The sequence below is a fragment of the Mchenga conophoros genome, linkage group LG11, assembly GCF_057382185.1.
Source record: "Mchenga conophoros isolate Kocher_MC1m ecotype Shallow Benthic linkage group LG11, M_conophoros_male_GT1.1, whole genome shotgun sequence".
Lineage (NCBI taxonomy): Eukaryota > Metazoa > Chordata > Actinopteri > Cichliformes > Cichlidae > Mchenga > Mchenga conophoros.
Genome location: NC_140536.1, coordinates 20080668 through 20102105, shown reverse-complemented (window position 1 = coordinate 20102105; position 21438 = coordinate 20080668). Strand labels below are relative to the sequence as shown.

Here is a 21438-nt window from a genome sequence, read left to right as displayed (position 1 = left end):
CGAGAAAAAGATACATAACATAGTGGTTTAATGTGTGGAAAACAAGTAATTTAAAAACAAGTTACTGTAGTTTCTACTGCTAGCTCTACTAGATTTTTTGTTATGTACAGGCTGTAAATTTATCTTATCTGCACTGTGCCCACATCACAGTGATGAGCAGGACAACAGGATGTGTTAAGGATGCAAGGAGGACTGTGGGAAGTGATTTTTTCTTAGTTTTTGAGTAAATATCACCATGCACTCGATATTATGCATTAATCAGCACCTCAGATTTAATTTCTCATTTACTGAAAATACTGAATGCCTTACCAGATTCTTCTTGCCCAGTTTAACCCTTTGCTCAAAGCCAAAGTACATCTGCTGACTTTCTTTACCTTTCAGACTTGTATCTTTATTCTTGTTAGTCAAGAATAATATGTGACCTTAACCAAGCAATTAAAGGTCTCTTTTAAATTTAGACCATTAGAAATACATTTGTGTAAATTATTCAACAAAATATCCAGTTTTATAGTTTCAAAGATTAAACAATACAAAACAATCTGATGGTGGAATATATTTTTATTATAGAACATTTCACAGTCAATCAGGATAACAGTTCCAACTTTTAATACTAATGCGGTCCAAGCACGACCACATTAGCAAAGAGGCCACCGAGAATAAAGCTTTTTGAGTAACAATATGACACACAGTCAATAACTTTTAATCAGAAATATTACTGACATACACACATTGCCTTCAGACAGCTGTCTGGTGTTATTTCTGAGTGTTATCCAGGTTGCACTGTTCATAGTTTAGCTGGGATCCTTATTTTACCAGAGACCAAATTTTTGTATTCATTTGTCGAGACAGAGTTGAATGAGCACTAAAGAATCACTTGAAATAATATAGAGGTATCATGTTGTCACACAGCACGAAGGTCCTGAGTTCAATTCCACCGTCAGGCCAGGGTCTCTCTGTGTGGAGTTTGCGTGGTCTCTCCATTTTTCTGTGGGTTCTCTCTGGGTACTCTGGCTTCCTCCCGCAAACCAAAGACATGCAGTTAGTGGGGTTAGGTTAACTGGTGATTCTAAATTGCCCATAGGTGTGAATGTGAGTGTGAATGGTTGTCTGTCTATGTCTTTGTGTTAGCCCTTGAGAGACTTGCGACCTGTCCACGGTCAGTGTTGGTGAGTAACGGAATACATGTTACGCATTTAAAATACAAAATATGAGTATTCCGTTACAGTTACCGTTTAAAAAGGTGGTATTCAGAATACAGTTACTTTGTTGAAATAAATGGATTACACTGCGGTACTTTCCTGTTTCATATTGTCGCAGGTCAGGAGTGTTTCGGTTTTGTTTGACAGCTATGTTCTGTAGTTCCAGGCGGCAGCGTTGCGGTTGCCATGGTTACAGGGGGACGCTCTGCGTGTTTCCTGGGTGAGAGAGCGCCTTTTTGTTGTTGTTGTTGTGCTAAGCTAATAGGCAGAATACTACAGGCATAGCCCTAAAGAATGTAGCCTCATGGGCAGTATAGTCCGTGCTGCAGGGAGAATGGACTGCCATACTCGTTATGTGTCTGTGAGCGCGAGGTGGAAGAAAAAGGAGAGTCGAAAAGTACGAGTTGTCATCGAGCAAAAACGGGAGCTGGAAGCATGTAAATATAATAATAACCACTGCAGCCAAGCCCAGTTGTAAGTAAGCTATTAAGACTCGACTGGACGCTGTGTTTGTGTTTTCCTCCGAAACAATAAGTTCTGTTGGAGCAGCCTTTCAAGCTTCTCTCTGTCTCTCGCAAGCAGAGTTGACCCAGACAACAAAGTAAAGCCATTTTTCGGCTACAAGCCCGACAAGGAACCCGTATTAGCCAGAGGTCCCTTTACTACGGTTCGGAGCCGCGGACCTTCAGTAATAGTAATAAATCACACAGCAATAGTACATTCACGTAGTTGTAAAATGCATGATAATTTAAGTTAAGTAATCCAAAGTATTCAGAATACGTTACTCTCATTGAGTAACATAACGGAATACGGTACAGAATACATTTTAGGGCATGTATTCTGTATTCTGTAATGGAATACATTTCAAAAGTAACCTTCCCAACACTGTCCACGGTGTACCCTACCTCTTGTCCTCTGACAGCTGGGGCCCTGAATTGGAAGAGAATGGATGAATGGGTGTCAAACGTATTGTGTCTACTTGGCTGACAGCTCTCGGAACATCTTGTTTCAAGAGACAGGTAGACTGGGAAAGGATAACTGGGGGATCTGAATAGACCAAATTTAATCAAAACTATTGAACATCTGCTTATTACTAATTTCACCTTTCAAGTATCTTCAATAAGAAGTAAATTATAGAAGAAGACTGTCGGTTTGACTTAATATGATGTTCTTCTGTCCTTTATTATTATTATTATTATTATCATTATCATTATTATCATCATCATTAACATTATTATTATTATTATTATTGTTTTTGTTTGTTTTTGTGTCCATGTTCTTTGTTTTCAGCGAGTCATGGCTACACAAACCAAATTAATAATTAATCTAGTGAATTTCCATATGATGCAAAAATAAAGTTCTCAAAAAGTTCACAGCAACTGAATTGAGCACTACCTATAGAATGATAAATTATATTATGTGCACCTCTCTGCATACCAGACCAATTCTCTTTGAACTGCGTGCAGTGGCCATTTACAGTGCTGTGACAGGCAAGTTTCCAGGCAAGCGTTTGAGGCTGATTGGCCCTGTTTATGACCTTCTGCGCAGGATTGTTAATGTAAATGAGTGTTTTCAAGATATGTAATATTAAGGTATTCTGCTAATAGTAAAACAAATCAATAGATAGCATTACAGAATAAGAAAAATGCCATCTTTGCTTTAAAAAAATAAAATCAAAAATACATTTCAGTTTTATAAACACTTCTATTTTCATTAACATTTTATTTTGAGTCATTGAACAGTTATGAGGAAGTTCAGATAAACCCTGTACAGCTATTTCAAAAAAAAAAAAAAAAAATCTTATGTCTCGCTATCAGTAAACACATTTTCTAAACACATGCAAAGTGACTAGATCAGGTAATGATGCATCAGTTTATATCAAAATGACCTCACTTTTCCACTGTGCGGCACCAGTGTTACGCAACAATGTTTTTTTTTTTGTCTTTTTAATCACCAAAAATAGTTTGTGTGAGTGGGGAGCAGAAAACTTGTGAGAGATTACATACTGCATATTATTTTTATCTCTGTAATGTGCACTCAAACAAATATAATCAAACTAAATATGAACAATTACTAATGAAAGGAAATGTTAGTCTAGCTAGAGCTGTTGACATGTCCTTGGAACCGTGAAGGACTGAGCATACAATTCCTGAAAATGAACTTTTCACTTGACAAGCGGAAGATGGAGGAGGAAAAGTAGAAAATGATTGGATCAATACAGGTGTTGAAACAACTAAGCAGCAAGCTGTAGTACCTCCACTCTGGGCTTTGTCCCTGGATGTAACCCACTAAATGAGATAAATTGTATGGCAGAACACAAATGAGGAACACAGCAAGAGTCCCTGAGGCCATGCCAATGGCCTTCTGTTTCTGCATCTGGGATATCCTAGGCCGGCTGTACAGAATCAAGATGCAGCGCAAGTAGCAGTAAACACAAATAAGAAGAGGTATGAGGCAGAGTACAAAGAAAAACTCCAGACGTACTGGGAGGAGGATCTGCTTCTGCTCGTCTGTAAAACGCTCATAGCACCAAGTACTGGAATTATTGCTGGCCAAAGATGGGTGATGCTGGATGACGAAAACAATGCTGCAGTGTGCTGTCGAGATCAGCCAAATAACAGCACTAATAACAATTGCATACATGGGTTTGTGCAGCTTCTGATAGGTGATAGGAAATGCTGCTCCTATGTAGCGAACCACGCTGACTGCCATCAGCAGCAAGGAGCTGGTGTAGATTGTGGAGAAAAATGTGAAGGAGGTGATGGAGCACATGAAGTTGGGCAGATTCCATTCCATATCAGATGCTGCCTCGTGCATCTTGAGAGGCAGAATGATCAAAAACATCAGGTCAGAGACAGTCAGGTTGAGCAGCAGGATGTCTGTTGGAAGTGGCTTGGAGTGAATCTTAGTACTAAATGCATAGAGAGCCAAGAGATTACAGGGGAAGCCAATCAGGAATGAAATGATGTAAACTGAAAGAATCACTCCACTGTTCACGGTAGATTCCATTATGGACCTAAACCAAAAAAAGAAAAAGAAAAAAGAACACAAACCAATCACAGTTTAGAAAAAATATACCCCATAATAATAAAATATTTAGCTTTTTTCTGACAATTTAAACACAGAGTAAAAGACAGCTGCCTGTTCAAACGTTCACTGATCAATCACATTGAACAGTATTGAACAATACTGAACAGTTTTATGTCCAACCTGTCTATGGAAATAGTTAAATGCATAAATAAAGAAGTAAAATAAGCACCTTAAATATTGCTCAGTTGATACTTTTGATATTTGCATTTTACATTGTGGTGAATAAAATGTCTTTTATTCACTTTGATCACTGATCAGTGTCAAAGAAATGAGGCAGTCGACTTTCTGCATCAGCCGTAGAACTTCACCAACTGTAGAATCTTCTGTATTTGGTGTGATAAGGTAAATGTATTTACTCACCAAGCAGAAGAAAGTTTCCAGACTTAACAACAACTAAAATTCCATTCTGCAACTTTCATCAAAGACTTTCAGGTTGTAACTCGTGAGTTCAAAGATGAACTGATATAAAATGTTAGAAGCCGGAAACAGTCACGCTGAAGTCACATGTGACTTCAGTATGACTAATACCAGTAGTTAATATTAACTACGATGGAAAACTGCAGCATGTAAACAGTTTGTCTTAGATGGGTTAATAAAGGACCTCTTCCTATGTTTTACTCTCCTGTAATCATTTATGAACTTATAATTAGAATTAAAAATGATATAGTTACACCTACAACAAAACTCAGGGAAGAAATAATCATTTTATACATACATTTTTTTCCCCAAGTACACAATTAATTCATAGTGTTTTAAGATATTTGTGATTCCAGCAGCGCAGGGGAAAATAACATGTAGGCTTTAACCTCTATAGTTCTGTTATCTGTTGCTTAGGAACAGTTTGTCAATGACTTCCTTTTCCCAAAATTGACATCTCTTGCAACAGGAAATAACTATGGTGTCAAGTATCTTAAAAATATCACTGGTCCTTTTGCAATCTATGCTAATTTTTAAAAATGTATCGGTGCTCATGCTTAAGTAGAATAACTTCAGCAGTATATGCAACTGAAATGGGAACAACTGTGTGGAACCTACAATGTAAAGGGCTGGCCATAGCGTGGAAGGGAGAGCAGGCCATCTATTAATTGCAAAGTTGGTGCTTTTGTCCCCGGCATCTCTAGTCTGCATGACAAATATCCCTGGGCTAGACTCAAACTCCAAGTTGCTCTTTGTGGCATCCACTGGAGTATGAATGTGTGTGTGGATGGGGCAATGGGGCATGTTGTATAAAGCGCTTTAAGTTCTTAGGTAGAGTAAAAAGGTGATATAAAAGAACCAGTCCATTTACCACTCAAAACAAATGTCCTCATGTCAGTAGTTTAAAAAATGTTTCAATGCACACCCTGTAGGGGTTAAAAGTCCAGTGCATCAGCAATAGAAAAAAAAGAGATACAGTTACTGTAATTCAGGAAATGTAGTTCTGTTTGTAAGAGTCTATATTGACTTTCAGTCTGATTCATGCTCTTCATGCGTTTTATACTTGAAACAGTAATGGCCAGTTACGAAAATGACTGTACACTTATCGCTGGCTGTATTTCAACCTAAGAGAAGTATGTGGTGTTGCTGAAGGAAATCTTTTACTCTCAGCTGAATTTATTCTTCTCTGGTTCAATGGCTTTCTGAATCAGTGTAGGAGGTTACTGTTAGCGACACACCAATGCTGCAACCCTCCACCACAACTTCCTTTTCCAGTTTCACAGAAACATTAAGACGCTTGTATGTACATGTCAAAATTGATAACAAAACAGTAGATCCCGAAGTTAAGGAGCTTGCTTCATTTTCACTTGCTGTTTTGGTTGCCTATTGTTTCTTTTGGTTAAATGTACTACATTCATTTTTATGGCAGTTTTAGGTTTCTTTATGAGAATGAACACTGCCAAGTGACTGGACTGTATCAATAATAAGGAAAACCTGTAGTCAAATATTCCAAAATTACAACAGAACTAGGGCTGGGCGATTGGACAAATATATGGACTATCGTTTTTACAAGGGCGATTGATTTATTTATTTGTCCATGTGTAAATCTGCTCATAATGATGGAGCTAATAGAAGTAGTCAAAAGAAAAAATAATATTTGCGATGTTTTAACAGCACTGTCTTTCATCCGCGAGCAAATTCTCGCGGAAGTGGCACACCGCTTTGGTTACATCCTTAGATTTACCTCGTTCATCCGGTTTAAAGCCAAAGAAATCCCAAATTGGCGACTTTATATTTTTTGGCATTTAGTTCGTCCATGTTCTGTTTGGTAAACGCGCAAATCAGTCTTTGCATGATTACATTGCTCCGCCCTTTAAAAGTCTGCATATGTGCCAATATATTGCCCATCGTCGATTATTGGGCTTACGATTGTTTTTACATCATACATACATAAATTTTTACATATCGCCCAACCCTAAGTAGAACTAATTAATTGTCTACCAATTTCAAACAAATCTCAAACATTTCAAATACTAACATCATTTGTTGCCATCAGAAAACACATTTTCTACACAACAGTTTTCTGTGAAACAAAAACTCATGTTTCTAGAGTAGAAACTGTAGGAATGTTTAGCTTATTTTAGAGTTTAGAAATATGTTATCATAGAATGTAGAATTATTGTAGAGACACTGTTTGTAAAGTAATAAAGGCCTTATAGTGTTGTGAATTTAGGAGTAGATTTTAGAAGGCTTCTCCTGAGTGGAAATTCCCCAGAGGATGTTTTAAGGTGGGGGTGTTAACATTTATAACTGTGGGGGTTTTATGACCTGTAGAAAGATATCTTCACCCACAGTGTTTTAACTGACGCACACACATCCACACACACACTCACTCATGTGCACTCACACATACACACAGGTATGCGTACACAGTCACACACGAGCACTCACATAGACACGTGGGAACGTGCACATGCAGGCATTCACGTGCTCGTGCACATAGACACAGACAGAGTTTGCAGCACACCGTAGGGGTTTTTTTTATGATGGGGTCACTTCTATAAAGCTGGCTGTAACTAACAAAGGGGTGAAGATTTTTGCAGAGGGACACCGGCCTCATCTTCCCTTCTAGAAGTGCATGCTTAAATGAAGAAGAATGAAGATGAATACAGATGAATAAAAGATTTTGTGAAAATGACTACTGAGTCCGGTGCCATCTCTGGATGCTCGAGGAATAAAAAGAACCGGGGTAAAACTGATTTCTCAACAAAACATAAAGCATTAAGAGATATTTCAGAGATATTAGATGGTGATCTACATAGCATCTGCTAAATATCTTACATATCTTATAACAATACCCAAATATTATTAAATAATATATTGAGATCCAACTCTCATCTTATCTACACCACGTCCACTTTACAGTGATAGAGGTGGAAAACAGGATATGCTGAAGATGTAAGCAGAGCGTGTGGGATGCCACTATTTTTTATTATTATTATTGAGCAAATATTTCCATGCCCTCAGCTGGAAGCAATGAGAGCTTATATTTTTTTAAAAATAATTTAGCCCTGCTAACAGCCACTTCTGGTTATAGCTTCCTTCACATTTGAGAGTTTTATCTTTATTCTTGTTAGATAATACCTGCTAAATATTTGACCCTATAGCAATTAAAGAACTTTTTTGAATTCAGAGCATTAGAAACAAATTTGTGCAAATGTATTTAACAAAAACATACACTTCCATAGCTCCAGAGATTAAACAACAATGCAAACAACCTGATGCTGGAATATATTTTTGTAACAGAACATTTCACATTCAATCAGGAAAACAGTTCCCATGAGCAAGAATCACATCAGCAAAGAAGAAATTGAGCATAAACCTTTTTGAATAACAATATGACATACACACAAAAATGTAATCAGAAGTGTTACTTATATACACACATAACCGTTGCCTTTAACTTCCTGTTGTGTGTTACTTAGCAGTGGGTTCTCGGCATCATGCTGGCTTTCCGTCACTCTTTTTCTCTCTCTTTCTTTCTCCCCTGTCAGTCTGTGCATGTGTTTTGTGTGTATAGTGTTTACCTTTCCTCAGTGGTTGCTCAGTTGATCTGAATCACCTGCAGCTAGTTGAACAATCAGGCCGGCTACTTAATGTTGGAGCAGACACTCAGTCATTGCCAGATCTTTGCGTCAGGTGGGTACATAACTCTTTCTGTGTCTCTGTGGAGACCTTTCCATGTTTGCATGAGGCCTGTGAGCTTTATACTTCAGAGTGTGTGTGTGTGTGCCTTGGAAACCCATAATACCTTCGCTGCCACTTAGGGACCTTAAAATGCCTCACTGATTACATTATTTTTTTCCTCAAACAAACCTGTAAATAAACCTTTTGAATTCCTTCCAGTGTTCAGCATGTGGGCTTCTGTCGGTCTCCATGACTCCAAGTTGTGAAATAGATAGTTTGGCTGGTATCCTTATTTTACCAGTGACCACATTTCTTTCATTTGTTGAGACAGAGATGAATATGCACAGTAGAATTCTTTGAAATAATGCAGTCATATAAGTAGATATATAGGTGTCAGTCAAGCAGCCACAGCTCAGAATATTTCCCTTCAGAAGGCAGGAGGATAGAGTTACTGTGGGACCTAAAAAGGCCAAATTAAAATATACCTGTTGAACTGCCAGTCTTGTGCGGTTGCAATCAAGCCCCCCTTTGAGCTTTTGGGTTGATTCTCTGGTTGCTATCCAGCAGTGACTATCCTGATGGTTCTGGTTACGACAGTGCTGCACCTGTTATCTTTACTCCTCTTGCTGATTGCCTCTGCAATAGACTCTAGGATCTAGTCCTTAGCTCGGTCCAATACAGCAAGTGTTCAAGATGTGCTCGAGGGTCCCTGTCCCTGAACAAAGGTGACAGGCTGGCTACTCAACCTTGTACCATGAGAACATTTGGGAAGCAAGTCAAACTTCCTGGATGAAGAATTTAATCCTCTGGGGGTTACATGAGCAGATATCTTGCCAGCTGACATTTTGCTTCATTGCCTGCTCCCACTTTATCAGAATAAGTGTCCTTCCTCCTCAAGAACTAGTTAACGTCTTTCCTTCTTGTTGACCAGGACTGAAGGAATGCTCCCAATCCCAGCACTGCCTCTTCTTCCTTCCAACTCCTCCCAGTCTTGCTGTCCAAGCAAGCAAGAAATGGGACTATAGTCATGGGCACCTCATATACGAGCGAGGGCCAGATAATTCATGAGAGAATCTGCTGCTAAACCCATGGCTTGAACTGCCCAGGGAGACCAGACCTGTCTATCACCTTCATCCACCCCTTGAGTTTGATGCTGGTTGCCGTGATAAAATCTGTCCTTTAAACTGCATCTGAAGACCTTACTAAAGCTCTTTTTTTTTTTTTTTTTTTTTTTTTTTTTTCTAAAACAGATGTAATCTGTTTCCCTAGCTTGAAGTGGAATCGGTCTGTGACCCTCTGTTTCTTCAGGATCAATAACTGGCGGGTTTGAAGTGCCCAGGACATGAGCCTTTCTAACTATGGAGGAGCCACTTGGTCCCTGGCACGGCTCTGATGGATGGTTGCCTTATTCCCAACTCACTCAAAATGCAGAAGATAACAGATGAAAAAAATCATAACTGAAACTGAAACTGGAGAAATAACTCTTGGAAACAGGAGTACTGAAGGGTGAGGTAACCAGTGTTGGGGAGTGACAGAATACATGTAACGGTGTTACATATTTAAAATACAAAACATGAGTAACTGTATTCCGTTACAGTTACTATTTAAAAAAAGGTGGTATTCAGAATATGGTTACTTTCTTGCAATAAATGGATTACACAGCGGTCTTTTGCTGTTTCATATGTTAGGCAATGCCCACTCTATCTTTGGTAATTCCACGCATCGCTGGAAACCCAAACGAAACACGCAATAAGAGGCTCTAATGCCTGTGTCTCAATCATGTGGCTCATGTCACCTCTATTTGTGGCCTAATGACGTGAAGAAATAAGACTCGACTGTACACTGTGTTCGTGTTTTTCTCCGCTGTTCTGTTGGAGCAGCCTTTCAACGCTTCTCTATCTCTTGCTAGCAAAGTTGACCCAGACACAAGTGCACAAGCACAAGCACACAAGACGAGAGACCACCGAAATAAAATGGGAAGCAGACAGACACAAAGACACAAACTGTCCCCCAGCCTTCCCTGAGTGCTGCCAGGGTCCCTCACTTGCTCACTCTGTGTTCATGTCATGGGTGGCACTCATTCCGAGTCCTGAGAATTGTCACCCACCTGTGTCTGATGAGCTATTGATACTGTTACAAGCTAGGAGAAGCGCTCAACACCTTTGCTTGGTTTGGGTCCAAGGGTCTGTGGTCAACCCTGCGCACATCAACTGTCAGGGATCCTCACCAGGTCTTTCAACCTCTGCCTGACTAATGCCACCGTTCCCAACTGTCTGAAGGTCTCCACCATCATCCCCATCCTCAAAAAGACTGATATAGACAGCCTCAATGACTACATACCCATAGGCCTCACGTCTGTAATCCTGAAGTGTTTTAAACAGATGGTATCACAGCACATCAGAGACTGCTTACATCCCTCTCTCGACCCCTACCATTTTGCTTACAGAGCAAACCTGTCCACAGAGGATATTGTCACCCTTCACAAAGTGTTGAACCAAATGGAGAACAGGAAGAGTTATGTGAGGATGTTCTTCATGGACTACAGCTCAGCATTCAACACCATAATCCCAGACACCAAACTGTACCACCTCCACATCCCCTTGCAACCTGCTCATATTGCATCATAAGCGCTGACAAGGTGGAAAAGAAGTCAAAATCTGAAGCCAAGACTGTTGAGTGTTTTGAGGGTTTTTTTGCAAAGTTGTCTCCCTCGAGTTTCTTAACAGTTGCAACAGCTCCCTCTGTTTGTTATGACATAACATTGATGTGTCAAATTAATACTAAGGGAACTTTTCTGCCCTGCACTCAAACAACAAAATACAAGATTTACAGGTGATAGTTTTTTGGTTCTTCTAATCACACATCTAGGTTGAAAATACATGTACTTTGTCTGTGCCTGGCAGCAGTGTAAGGTGAGGGATTTCCTACACATAGATGTCACTGAGCTGAACCTTTGAAAGAGACGTTACTACTTTCAAGAAGTTAAAAAAAAGCTGCTGAAAAAAAGTTTTCTTCTGCCAAAAAAATTATTTGCAGTATTTGCCAAGATATTATTGTTTGTATTGAGAAGGATGTAAAAGACTTGTTGGTAGGGATGGGTATCGTTTAGGTTTTATCCGATACCGGTGCCAAACCGGTACTTTTGAAACGGTGCCGGTGCTTAAACGGTGCTCAAACCGGTGCTTAAAGAATGGAGAACACAAAATTGGTCCAAAAACCTCTCAACAATGTTAACCTTTTCTGCAGCTATGGGGCATATATGGTATCACTCTTGGCTGGAAGCAGTGCTTAAACAATGGAAAAAATAATAAAAATAATGGATTGGATTTATATAGCGCTTTTCAAGGCACCCAAAGTGTTTTACAATGCCACTATTCATTCACTCACTGGTGGAGGCAAGCTACGGTTGTAGCCACAGCTGCCCTGGGGCAGACTGACAGAAGCGAGGCTGCCATATCGCGCCATTGGCCCCTCTGGCCAACACCAGTAGGCGGTAGGTGAAGTGTCTTGCCCAAGGACACAACGACCAGGACAGAGAGCCCAGGGATCGAACTGGCGACCTTCCAGTTACAGATACGCTTCCCAACCCCCTGAGCCATGGTCGCCCCTTTGTCCAAAAACCTCTCATGTTTAGCTGTTTTCCACTTTTTCTTTGGTCATTTTAGCCTTTTTGGCCAGGGTGAAGGGAGTATCTGCCATCAAACAAGAAGACAGCCGCATGTAGCTATGATGATGTTTGCTAGTTCACCTTACATGCATTAATGTAATAACGTGGTTAGCCTACTCAACGTAAATTACACACGAACAACATTAAGCTACTCACGCAGAGAAGAACGGCTGCTGCTGCCATCATCCGTCATCATTTCTGCTATACTGGCAGGGCTACAGGACTCCATTCTTCGGGTTTTTGGGGGATGTTGCTCCGGGTCCGATAACAGGCAACCCACCCACAGTAGATGTGCACGGTGTGAGGTCTCGCAGCAAGCTATCAAATACGGCGCATTTCTCGGCTTTAAAAAAAAAAACAAAAAACGCTATGCGTCGCCAGGTGTTTCATCGGATTTGAGCTGTTACCTCCTTTGACAGTATCACAGTATCAGCTTAAAGCACTTGTTGCAGGCTGCTGAGTTTGCATATTTTGCTGTGAAGTACAGCCAGACTTTTGACAGCTTCGTCTTGGGCATTTTTAATCTTTAGCTCAAAAGAACGTACGTACCTGGACCCGCCTACTATCCTCGGAAACGTAAAATGATTGGCTAGAATCACAGCTCAGGAAAAAAAAAGCACCGAAATAAAGCACCGAAATGTGCGCTGCTTTTCGGTCTGGTTACTACCGTCTATGTCAGAACCGGTGCCATGATGGCACCGGACACCGGTACCCATCCCTACTTGTTGGTCTATAATGTATTACATTGTATTTTAGAGTATGTACAATAACACAGTAATAAAGATACTCTCAAAACAGGTAATTTCTTTAATATATATAACCCCTTCATAAATCTTGTAGACTGCAGACTATTTAACAATATGAGCAAAGATATTAGACATAATAGACACATAGATGCACTGGGAACCAAACTGTCACTTTGATTCATACTGTAACACTCACCTGGAATTCATCGAAAATTCATCAACCAGCTATCAGCCAACCATTCATTAACCAGCATGCGTTTATTCACCAAAAATATTTATTAATCAAATAGATATAACTTTTTTTTTTCACTGCCTCCCCCCAAAAAATGTTCACTTTAATTCAGTGGAAGGTGAAGCTTCAGTGACAGTTTTAAGATTTTCATCAAAAAACAAAGAAAGAAAGAACTCTACTAATTCTTAAAACCCACAAATGCCATTCACTAAAAACGAAGCTTATCATATTGCTCAAATAAAATCTAAACCTGATAACTCGAGTAGGTTGCAGTGCCATTGCCTCAAATTTGATGTGTGTACAAAAAAGGGTGGTTTTTGGTCAATCGGGGCATCCCTTTTTATAGATAAGTAGAAGAATCGATGAGTTTAGAGTTAAAGAAGTTTAAGAAGGCTGCAGGGGTTGTTTTACATTTTAATTTTGCAAATCAAAACAGAAGAGCAAGGATATGGTAAAGTATTCAGTGTGTTAAAAATAAACTGTTATGGGATTCTTTTTGTTCCATCAAATGTATTTAATTAGTTAGACAGTCTGAAGATAAAACAGGAGAAAACCAACACTAACTGCCAATTAAATCTGTCAGATAATTATTAAATCCATTGTAAATTGCAACTGTGTTTCAGTGATGGTTTGGTGTCTTGGACTTTAACACAGTGTACAGTGTAACTTTGACTACAAGCAGGCACATGGCATGATTAAATCCATACCTGATTATCAAGTTCAAAAGTTATTCCAGCAGACACAGTGGGAAGAAGTCCTTTACTAGCATACCAAAGACAGCATGATGAAAAATTTGCATTTTAGTCATAATTTACCTACTGATGGCTACTAGGATGAGTAAAGAGGTTTGTCAAATGTGACTTGTGTGACACATTTTATATCAGTTCACCTTTGAACTCACAAGTTACAATATGAAAGTCTTTGATGAAAGATACAGACAAAATTTTTTTTTTTTTTTGGTTGTTAAGTACACACATTTACCTTGCAAAACTAAATATAGCAGATCCTATTTACTATTGAAATTCTGTAGCTGGTTCTGAGAGCTGCCTGCCTCATTTGTTTGGGACTGATCAGCAGTCAAAGCCATAAAAGAACATTTTCCTAAAGAACTTTATTCACACCAGTATAAAATGGAAATCGGAACACCAAATGAAGTATATTGACTAAAGCAGGGATCGGCAACCTTTCTGATGACGAGTGCCATCTAAAATTTCCTCAGAAGTCAATGTGCCATATGATTGCATTAGCAACACTCTATAATAACACACTATATAGAACAACTTTACAGAATTATATTTGTTCGCAGATGTTGGCAGCTTAGTTATCAGCTATTTTGAAACGAAAAAAAAGGACACTTTTTATCCATAACAAGAACTCCATAACAGTAATTGAACTGTACAACAGAAAATGCAAATGCTATTTATGGTCTCCTCTGGCATTAACTCTGCCAGTTAATGCAAGACAAATCCAGCTGCTGATTGAAGCTTTCTGGTTTGATCAGAAAAGAAAACATTGGTCCATACACCTGAAAGTCCCAAAAACCCATTGTGAATTCTGTCTCGAGTCTACGGATGTATTTCTGTGGTGCTGATGTTGCGCTGAGTGGAAAGCTCCTGAAGCAGTTGAAGTGTTGGAAATTTCAACATCACTTGAAAAAACTGCAAGCTGGCAATGTCCCTCTCACTGGTAGGCTAAAGTTATTTTTTATCCAATTACAAGTTGAATCTGGTAGTTGGGGTTGTTAGCTAAAATACCATCATTAAGAAGCGGCACAACTAATGTGTCTATGCGAGCTAATTTGCGATGTGCACCGCTGGCCCGGCAATTTATTTTTAAATGCGCCTTCTCAGATTAATTCACTGTGTGTCGTGCCCAGGGCTGGACTGGAACAAAAAATGGGCCCGGGCATTTTGACTAGAGACCGGCCCACCAGGTATTATAGGAAATGCAATAAAGCCTTTGAATGAAAACGAACACTGTTGTTACAGTAATGTACACTATCTTGTTAGTATTTATGTATGATTTCTAAACATTTTACCACTGATGACCACTTTGGTTGTAAGATTCAGATAATTATTTATTAAAAGCTAGACATTTTAAATGAGAATAAGAAAGAAAAGTATTTCTTTGTGCCCCCCTTTCCCTGTTAATACCCTACCTGGCCCCCTGGCAAAACTTTGCTAGACCCGCCCCTGCACAGTTACCAGCTGTCAGCTACATAAAAAAGGATCCTGGTGTTATTTGTCTCTCAGAAACAGTTGATAACTTCCCTTCAACTCATTCATGTCACCTAAAAAGTGAACCTGTTTCTCCATCACCTGTTCAGCTCTGATGATTCAGTAAGGACATCTCCTGGTTTCATCTTCATGTTTCCCTCTCGCCAGATAACCAAACCGATATCATGACCAGCAGCTTTTACAGCTGTGGCTCCAGCAAACATCAACTGATACTAGAAATTAATATTAAATACATTCTAACTGTCATGGTCCTGGTGGGCCATGTTGGCCCAGTATTCTTAGTTTTTGTGTGTTTTGTATTTTGTTCCCTATTTATGCCTTGATTCTGTTTTTTATGGGTCGTTGGCAACTCTACTAACTAACCTTATCAATTAAAAAAAGTTCACTATCAGTAACATCATAGCACCCACCCAGCTGTATAGAAACTCCATCATGCTAGCTAGTACGCAGTACAAGTTATTGTAACTGAGGGTAAAAAGTCAGGACAACGAAAATAAACTACACCTAAACTTGGTTTATATCTGACCCAGTGTCACGGTCCTGGGTCAGTGACCCAGTGTTTTGAGTTTCTTGTGTCTCTGAGTTTTTGTACTTTTATCTTAGTTCTCTGTGTTGCCCCAGTTTATTGTATAGTCTAGTGCGTTAGTTTGGCTTTCTTGTATTCTGTTTAGTTTTCTCAGTATTTGTTGTTGTTCTCTGTTTCTTAGTTGCGCTGTCTCCCCTAGTCAAGTTCGCGTCTCTGTGTTAGACTTCCTGTCTTACTTTGAAGGTCTGTGTCTTATGTGAATGTGTTCTGCTTTGCTTCCTTGTCTCGTCAGTTCTAATTTCTCCCAGCTGTGCCCTCCTTCTGTGTCTCATTCCCCTCGTTACTTCCCAGTGTATTTAAACCCTGTTTCTCTGAGTCAGTGTTGTGTTGTGTGTCCCTCATGCTGTGTGATCCTTTGAGTGCCTCTCGGTGAAACGTTTGGTTCCGTTCTCCCAGTCTACGTTAGTTCTTCATTAGTTGTATCTTTTTCCTGCATCTACAATAACCTGCCCTTTTGAGTTCATTCCCGTGTTGCGAGTCCTGCATTTTGAGTCCTCACCTCCTGCCTGCACACAGCGATTCATGACACCCAGATAGATTGCAGGTCATAACTTCTTACCTGGAGTTCAGTTCACCTGATACTCGGACCGGCAGCCGCCTTGGGTCTCTCCTCCTCCTGCCTCCGCTTTCCCTCATCCACCTGCAGGCCTCTGTGGCAGCTCCGGCATAGCCACCACCAAACAACTGAGTTATTTACACATCGGCCAGCATCTGGCCAATCCAACACCTTTCATTGTTCATACCGTTACAAAAAAATAAGATTATCGGCCCATAAAAATGAAAATGCCCGATGGCCAGTCCTATGGTTGGGCCATCAGTTAACCCTTTGCATGCCAGCTGTGGCACATGTGCCCAGGGTTGTCTGCTTGTTCTTACTACAACTAAAATGCGACAGCAAAACGTGCTCTAGTGTGAACGCTCAAAGCGGCCCGCATGCGCAAAAGAAGACTTCACACACAACGTGCTCTGTTTAGACCCAGAGCAAACAGTATTGTTTGACTGATGGCCCTTAATATAAAGACTTCGGACTTTACATTTTTTCCCAATTTTTGCTTTAAGTTATTTTGTTATTTACATAATAATGTAAATAACCTAATAATGATCCTTATTGCTGTTTTAGAGAGGAGCGGTGCTTCAAAGGATAGTGGCAGATTTCTGTCAGAATCTGCAGATTATACAGTACAAAGAAAATGTTCACGTTGTCTTCCCAACAGTTTCACTGGATGGCCAGGAAGCGTTCACGATGTCTTATCGGGCGCTTCTCTGGCGCTGATAATTGGCGTCTGTCTTGTGTCAGTGACGGTGGCGGCAGGGGATTCTCTGGCTGGCTGGAGCAGCATCTAATAACCAACTCGCAAAATAAAACAAAATAAAAACAAAACAACAAACATGAAAACACCAGACATTATGACACAGACTTATAATTTGCATCGATGTTTTTTAGAAATTCCAGAGGGAGTGTTTGCCCGAGGCGCCAAACAGGCTAGGACCACCACTGCCTCATCCTTTTCTTCTTATTTTCCATCCTTAAAAATATTTTTAGACACCCTTCCAATGACTACATTTCTGATAAGTCTTTAGCAAACAACAGATGGATCAACAGAAGAGCCAGAAGAGCATTTACCAGGACGTTAAGTCAGTTTTTTCCTGTTTCTTAATTAAATGACTTTCAGATACTGTTTACCTGCTGTAAATAGTAGGGGTGGGTTTTTATAATCGATTCATCGATTAAAATCGATTCATTAAAATCCTGAATCGATTTTTTTATATAAATTTATTTTGCCCGAAATGCCAAAATCTCTGGTGACATCTCACAAAATTTCAAGAACCACCAAACAGTTAAGACAGTAAATGAGAGCAGGTACAGGGATTCTGCACATAGACTTAAACACACAGCGCGACCCGCGGATCAGAATCAGTTAGATGTCGCCTTTCTCACAGTCGGGGCTGAAAGCCGACAGCTCGCTGATTCTGATCTGTCGGCGGGTCGGCGCTTTGTGTTCACGCCCTTTATGCGCTGATTCTAAAGCTGTTAGTTTGATCTCTCTCCAAACAATATTGACCGAACCAGCAGCAAAAGAAGATCCAAACTACGCTTCACATAAACATCGTCATGAATTCACTCTGACTTTTACTGTTTTGCTTCCATCGCGATGCACAGCTCTCTCTCTCTCTCTCTCTGTACTTCAAGAACAGTTTCCCTTTCTTCATTATTCGCTTGCTTGTTACGCACAAGTCTACTGTTGTTTACAGCGCTGTCGGCCGCTGTTTTTTCCCCTTTTACATTCTTCCGAAAAGAAAACCTCATTTCTGCTGTTCAATACTGAACAAATTTAAACTTTTTAAAATTATTCAAAATGCAAAATGCTTAGCCGTGTCTCTAATAAAACCGCTGTAACGCCAGAGGTAGTGTTCATATGTTGATTAATGGTTTTCTTTCGTTTTTGATGTACTGCAGAATAGGGATGGGTATTGATAAGATTTTCACGATTCCGATTCCATTTTCGATTCTGTTTAATGATTCGATTCTTTATCGATTCTCTTATCGATTCTTTTTTAAAAAGGAGAACACTAAGGTCGAATAGCTTAGAACTTTGTTTTATATCTTCTCTTTGAACAAGATAGAAATTTAGGAGTAACATGGCCTTACAAATCCAACAGTGAGATCTTAAGAGATCCAGCCTATGGCTCTTCAATGGGGTGTCACGGGGACCCCGGGGAAAAAATTGTAAATGTAAAATAATAAAATAAATATTCTTCTGTAGCAATAACAAAGTATAACATAAATTATTCTGTAGCAATTACACAAGAATATCCAGTAATGTCCCTGCCTACAATTAAACACATTCACTTACCGAAAATCATCTGCTGTGGCAAATGGGTTCAAGCCTTTTACCACAAACTTAGTCACTGCTCGGTGACATTAGTCTATCCTGGCTTGAAAGGAGACGCTACCGGTAGACTGCAGCAAGAACTGCCAGCGAGCGCCAGCCAGACTCTGTCTCTCTCATCATGGTCACCTAAACGCGCAGTAATGGCAGATAAGGCAGATCGCGCTAACATAATATGCACTGTTAGTTGATTATTTACCTGCCGCATTAACGGGAGAGGACGTGCAAACGTTACCGCTGCTGCTGGGTTGAGATTCACGAGTCCGGAGCGGAATTAAAAACACGACATTCATTTAAGGTCATCGCGTGTTTTGTGAGCAAATGCTTTTGGATATTCGTAGTGTTTCCTCCCTTAAATGAAGTATCTACTTTGCAAGTATTGCAAGTTGCCCTGTTGTCATCGGTTCTTGTAAAGTATAACCAAACTTTTTAGCGTTTGAGCCGCCATGTTTCCTGCCAGGTAAATGACACTCCGCAACGTGGTGACGTCATTCGGGGCAACTGGAATCGATAAGGGAATCGTTTGCAAAAATGGCAAACAACTCCAAGGAATTGAAACAGTGGGAACCGGTTCTCAACAAGAACCGGTTTTCGATACCCATCCCTACTGCAGAATATTTTTATAAAATCCCAGGCCAGGAAAATCACCTTCATGTTTTTCTGTGTTTTATCCTCAGCTACTTTGACACAAAGGCATCTGCTGTGAAGCTCACACCTGTGATAAAGTCTTGCGTGTGTCAGCTTCCTTTTTATTGATACAAAAATATGTAAATGTACTGATCTGAATTATATTTCTGACTGTCAAAATTTCCCAGATTTAAATCGAATCGAATCGAATTAAATCGAATCGTGGATCGAATCGATTCGGGACCTTGTGAATCAGAATTGAATCGATTCTAGAACTCAGTGACGATACCCAGCCCTAGTAAATAGTCTTTTTTAGGTCTTCAAAGTTATTACACAAATGCACGCACTGGAGAAACCACAAAATGAAATGAAATGGGTTGAGCACAGAAAAATGGTAGGTCCTGAGCAAAGATGGGACCATAACACTGAACATCTGGAAAGCTCTTCCTCAACATGAGAAAATCCAGCTCCAGGGAAGAAAAAAAATACAAAAATGTTAAAATTTTTATTTTATTGGTGGTAAAACTTTGGAATCTTGTAGACCACCATAACTTGTTTTGAGGCATGCTCTATCATATGGGATCCACCATAACTTCAAATTAAAGATTGCACCTGACTAAAAGGAGCTTGTGTCATGATATGGCTGTGTGGCACGCAGGAGATTGGACCCAAAATGCAAGACTCGCAACACACGGGAATGAACTCAAAATGCAGCTTTATTTGCTGACTCAAGGAAATGATACAAAACTAAACTAGACTGGGAAAATATAAGCTAAACTTTACAGAGATGCACACATGGGAACACACAGCATGAAGGAGGAGAGAGGACTGAGGGAGATGCTGACTTAAATACACAGAGGGATAACAAGGAAGTGACAAAACATGAGGAACACAGCTGACACGGATAACCATAACGAGACAGGGGAGGCTGGACTGAACAGAATGAACATGAAAACGTGGGACCTTCACAATAAAACAGGAGACATGACGTGGGAGTGGAGGAGAGGCAGACGAGAGAGCGAGGGAACACGAGGGAGAGCACAGACATGACGCGCTGGGGAAATGTGGAAAAAATAACAGAATGAAACACGAAGGGAGACACAGCACAAGAACTCACATCACAATGTGAAACAGGGACACATAGGGAGATACAGAGGGCAGAGATACAAGGGGGCATCCAATAAACTAAACGGAACAACCTAGGGATCTTAGAATAAATAATGAACTAATAAATTACAAAAACACAAGACAACCAAGAACGGTGGGTCAAAATGACTCAGGACTATGACAGCTTGGATAATCTCAACAATGTTAACAAGGTTCCATAGTTAGCATCTATTTCATTAAGACTTACAACAACACAGTTCCACTCATTTCAAATGCTTTTAAATTCACTGACTGATATTTGGATGCGATTTAAAGTCCAAAGTTCAGGACCAGTAGAGAACTGTAGTTACAGCATCTAATATCCCAGTGATATATATTACATATGAGCTTTGCAGTTAAGGTTAAATAAATTACTATATATTGATACTAATAAAGAAAATCAGTTGTTATATGAAAAAGCTTTCAAAAATAGAGCAAAAAACACAACAAACGAAAAAACTCCAATCATTTAAATCCCACATATTTCACTGACGAAAAATGTGTCTTATCGTTTGCTAAAATAAATGTAAAACCTGATTTAGGTGCCTTTTAGAAGTGCCATCACCTCTTACTTAATGTGTGTGGTTTGTAATTAACAACATACCTCTTTCTAAATAACTTGCAGACTGCATGAATGCAGAAAAGTGGCCAGTCCAAAATAAAGAAAAGAGGAAGTTTTGTGTCAGGGCTGCAGGGCTCATTTTATATTTTGATATTTGTACTTGAATGAAAAAATAAAATAAAGTGTTGAAATTTTCATATGCAACAAACATGTCTTTGAATTTTGTAGAAAACAGGAAAAACGGTTTCAAAAGGAAAATACAGTCCTTTCGAAAAATATTAGATCATCATCAGCAGTGAACTTAAATGTGTTAATGGTACATTTAGTTTTGAAAATGTATTTTTCCATCTC

At 39.6% G+C, this 21438-nt stretch overlaps 1 protein-coding gene across 1 annotated transcript; it reads right to left on the bottom strand.

Moving 5' to 3' along the window:
* Positions 1-2937: 2937 nt before the first annotated feature.
* LOC146563976 (free fatty acid receptor 2-like) lies at positions 2938-4734 on the bottom strand. The gene is made up of 2 exons (XM_085290338.1): positions 4650-4734; positions 2938-4215 (listed from the first exon to the last, which is right to left on the bottom strand). Exon 2 carries the CDS (start codon positions 4206-4208, stop codon positions 3294-3296), a length of 915 nt encoding a protein of 304 aa, XP_085146464.1. The 5' UTR covers positions 4209-4215; positions 4650-4734; the 3' UTR covers positions 2938-3293.
* Between the last annotated feature and the right edge of the window lie 16704 nt (positions 4735-21438).

Coding starts and splice junctions, on each gene's coding strand:
- LOC146563976 (XM_085290338.1), bottom strand. CDS start 4,208: ATGGAATCTACCGTGAACAGTGGAGTGATTCTTTCAGTTTACATCATT.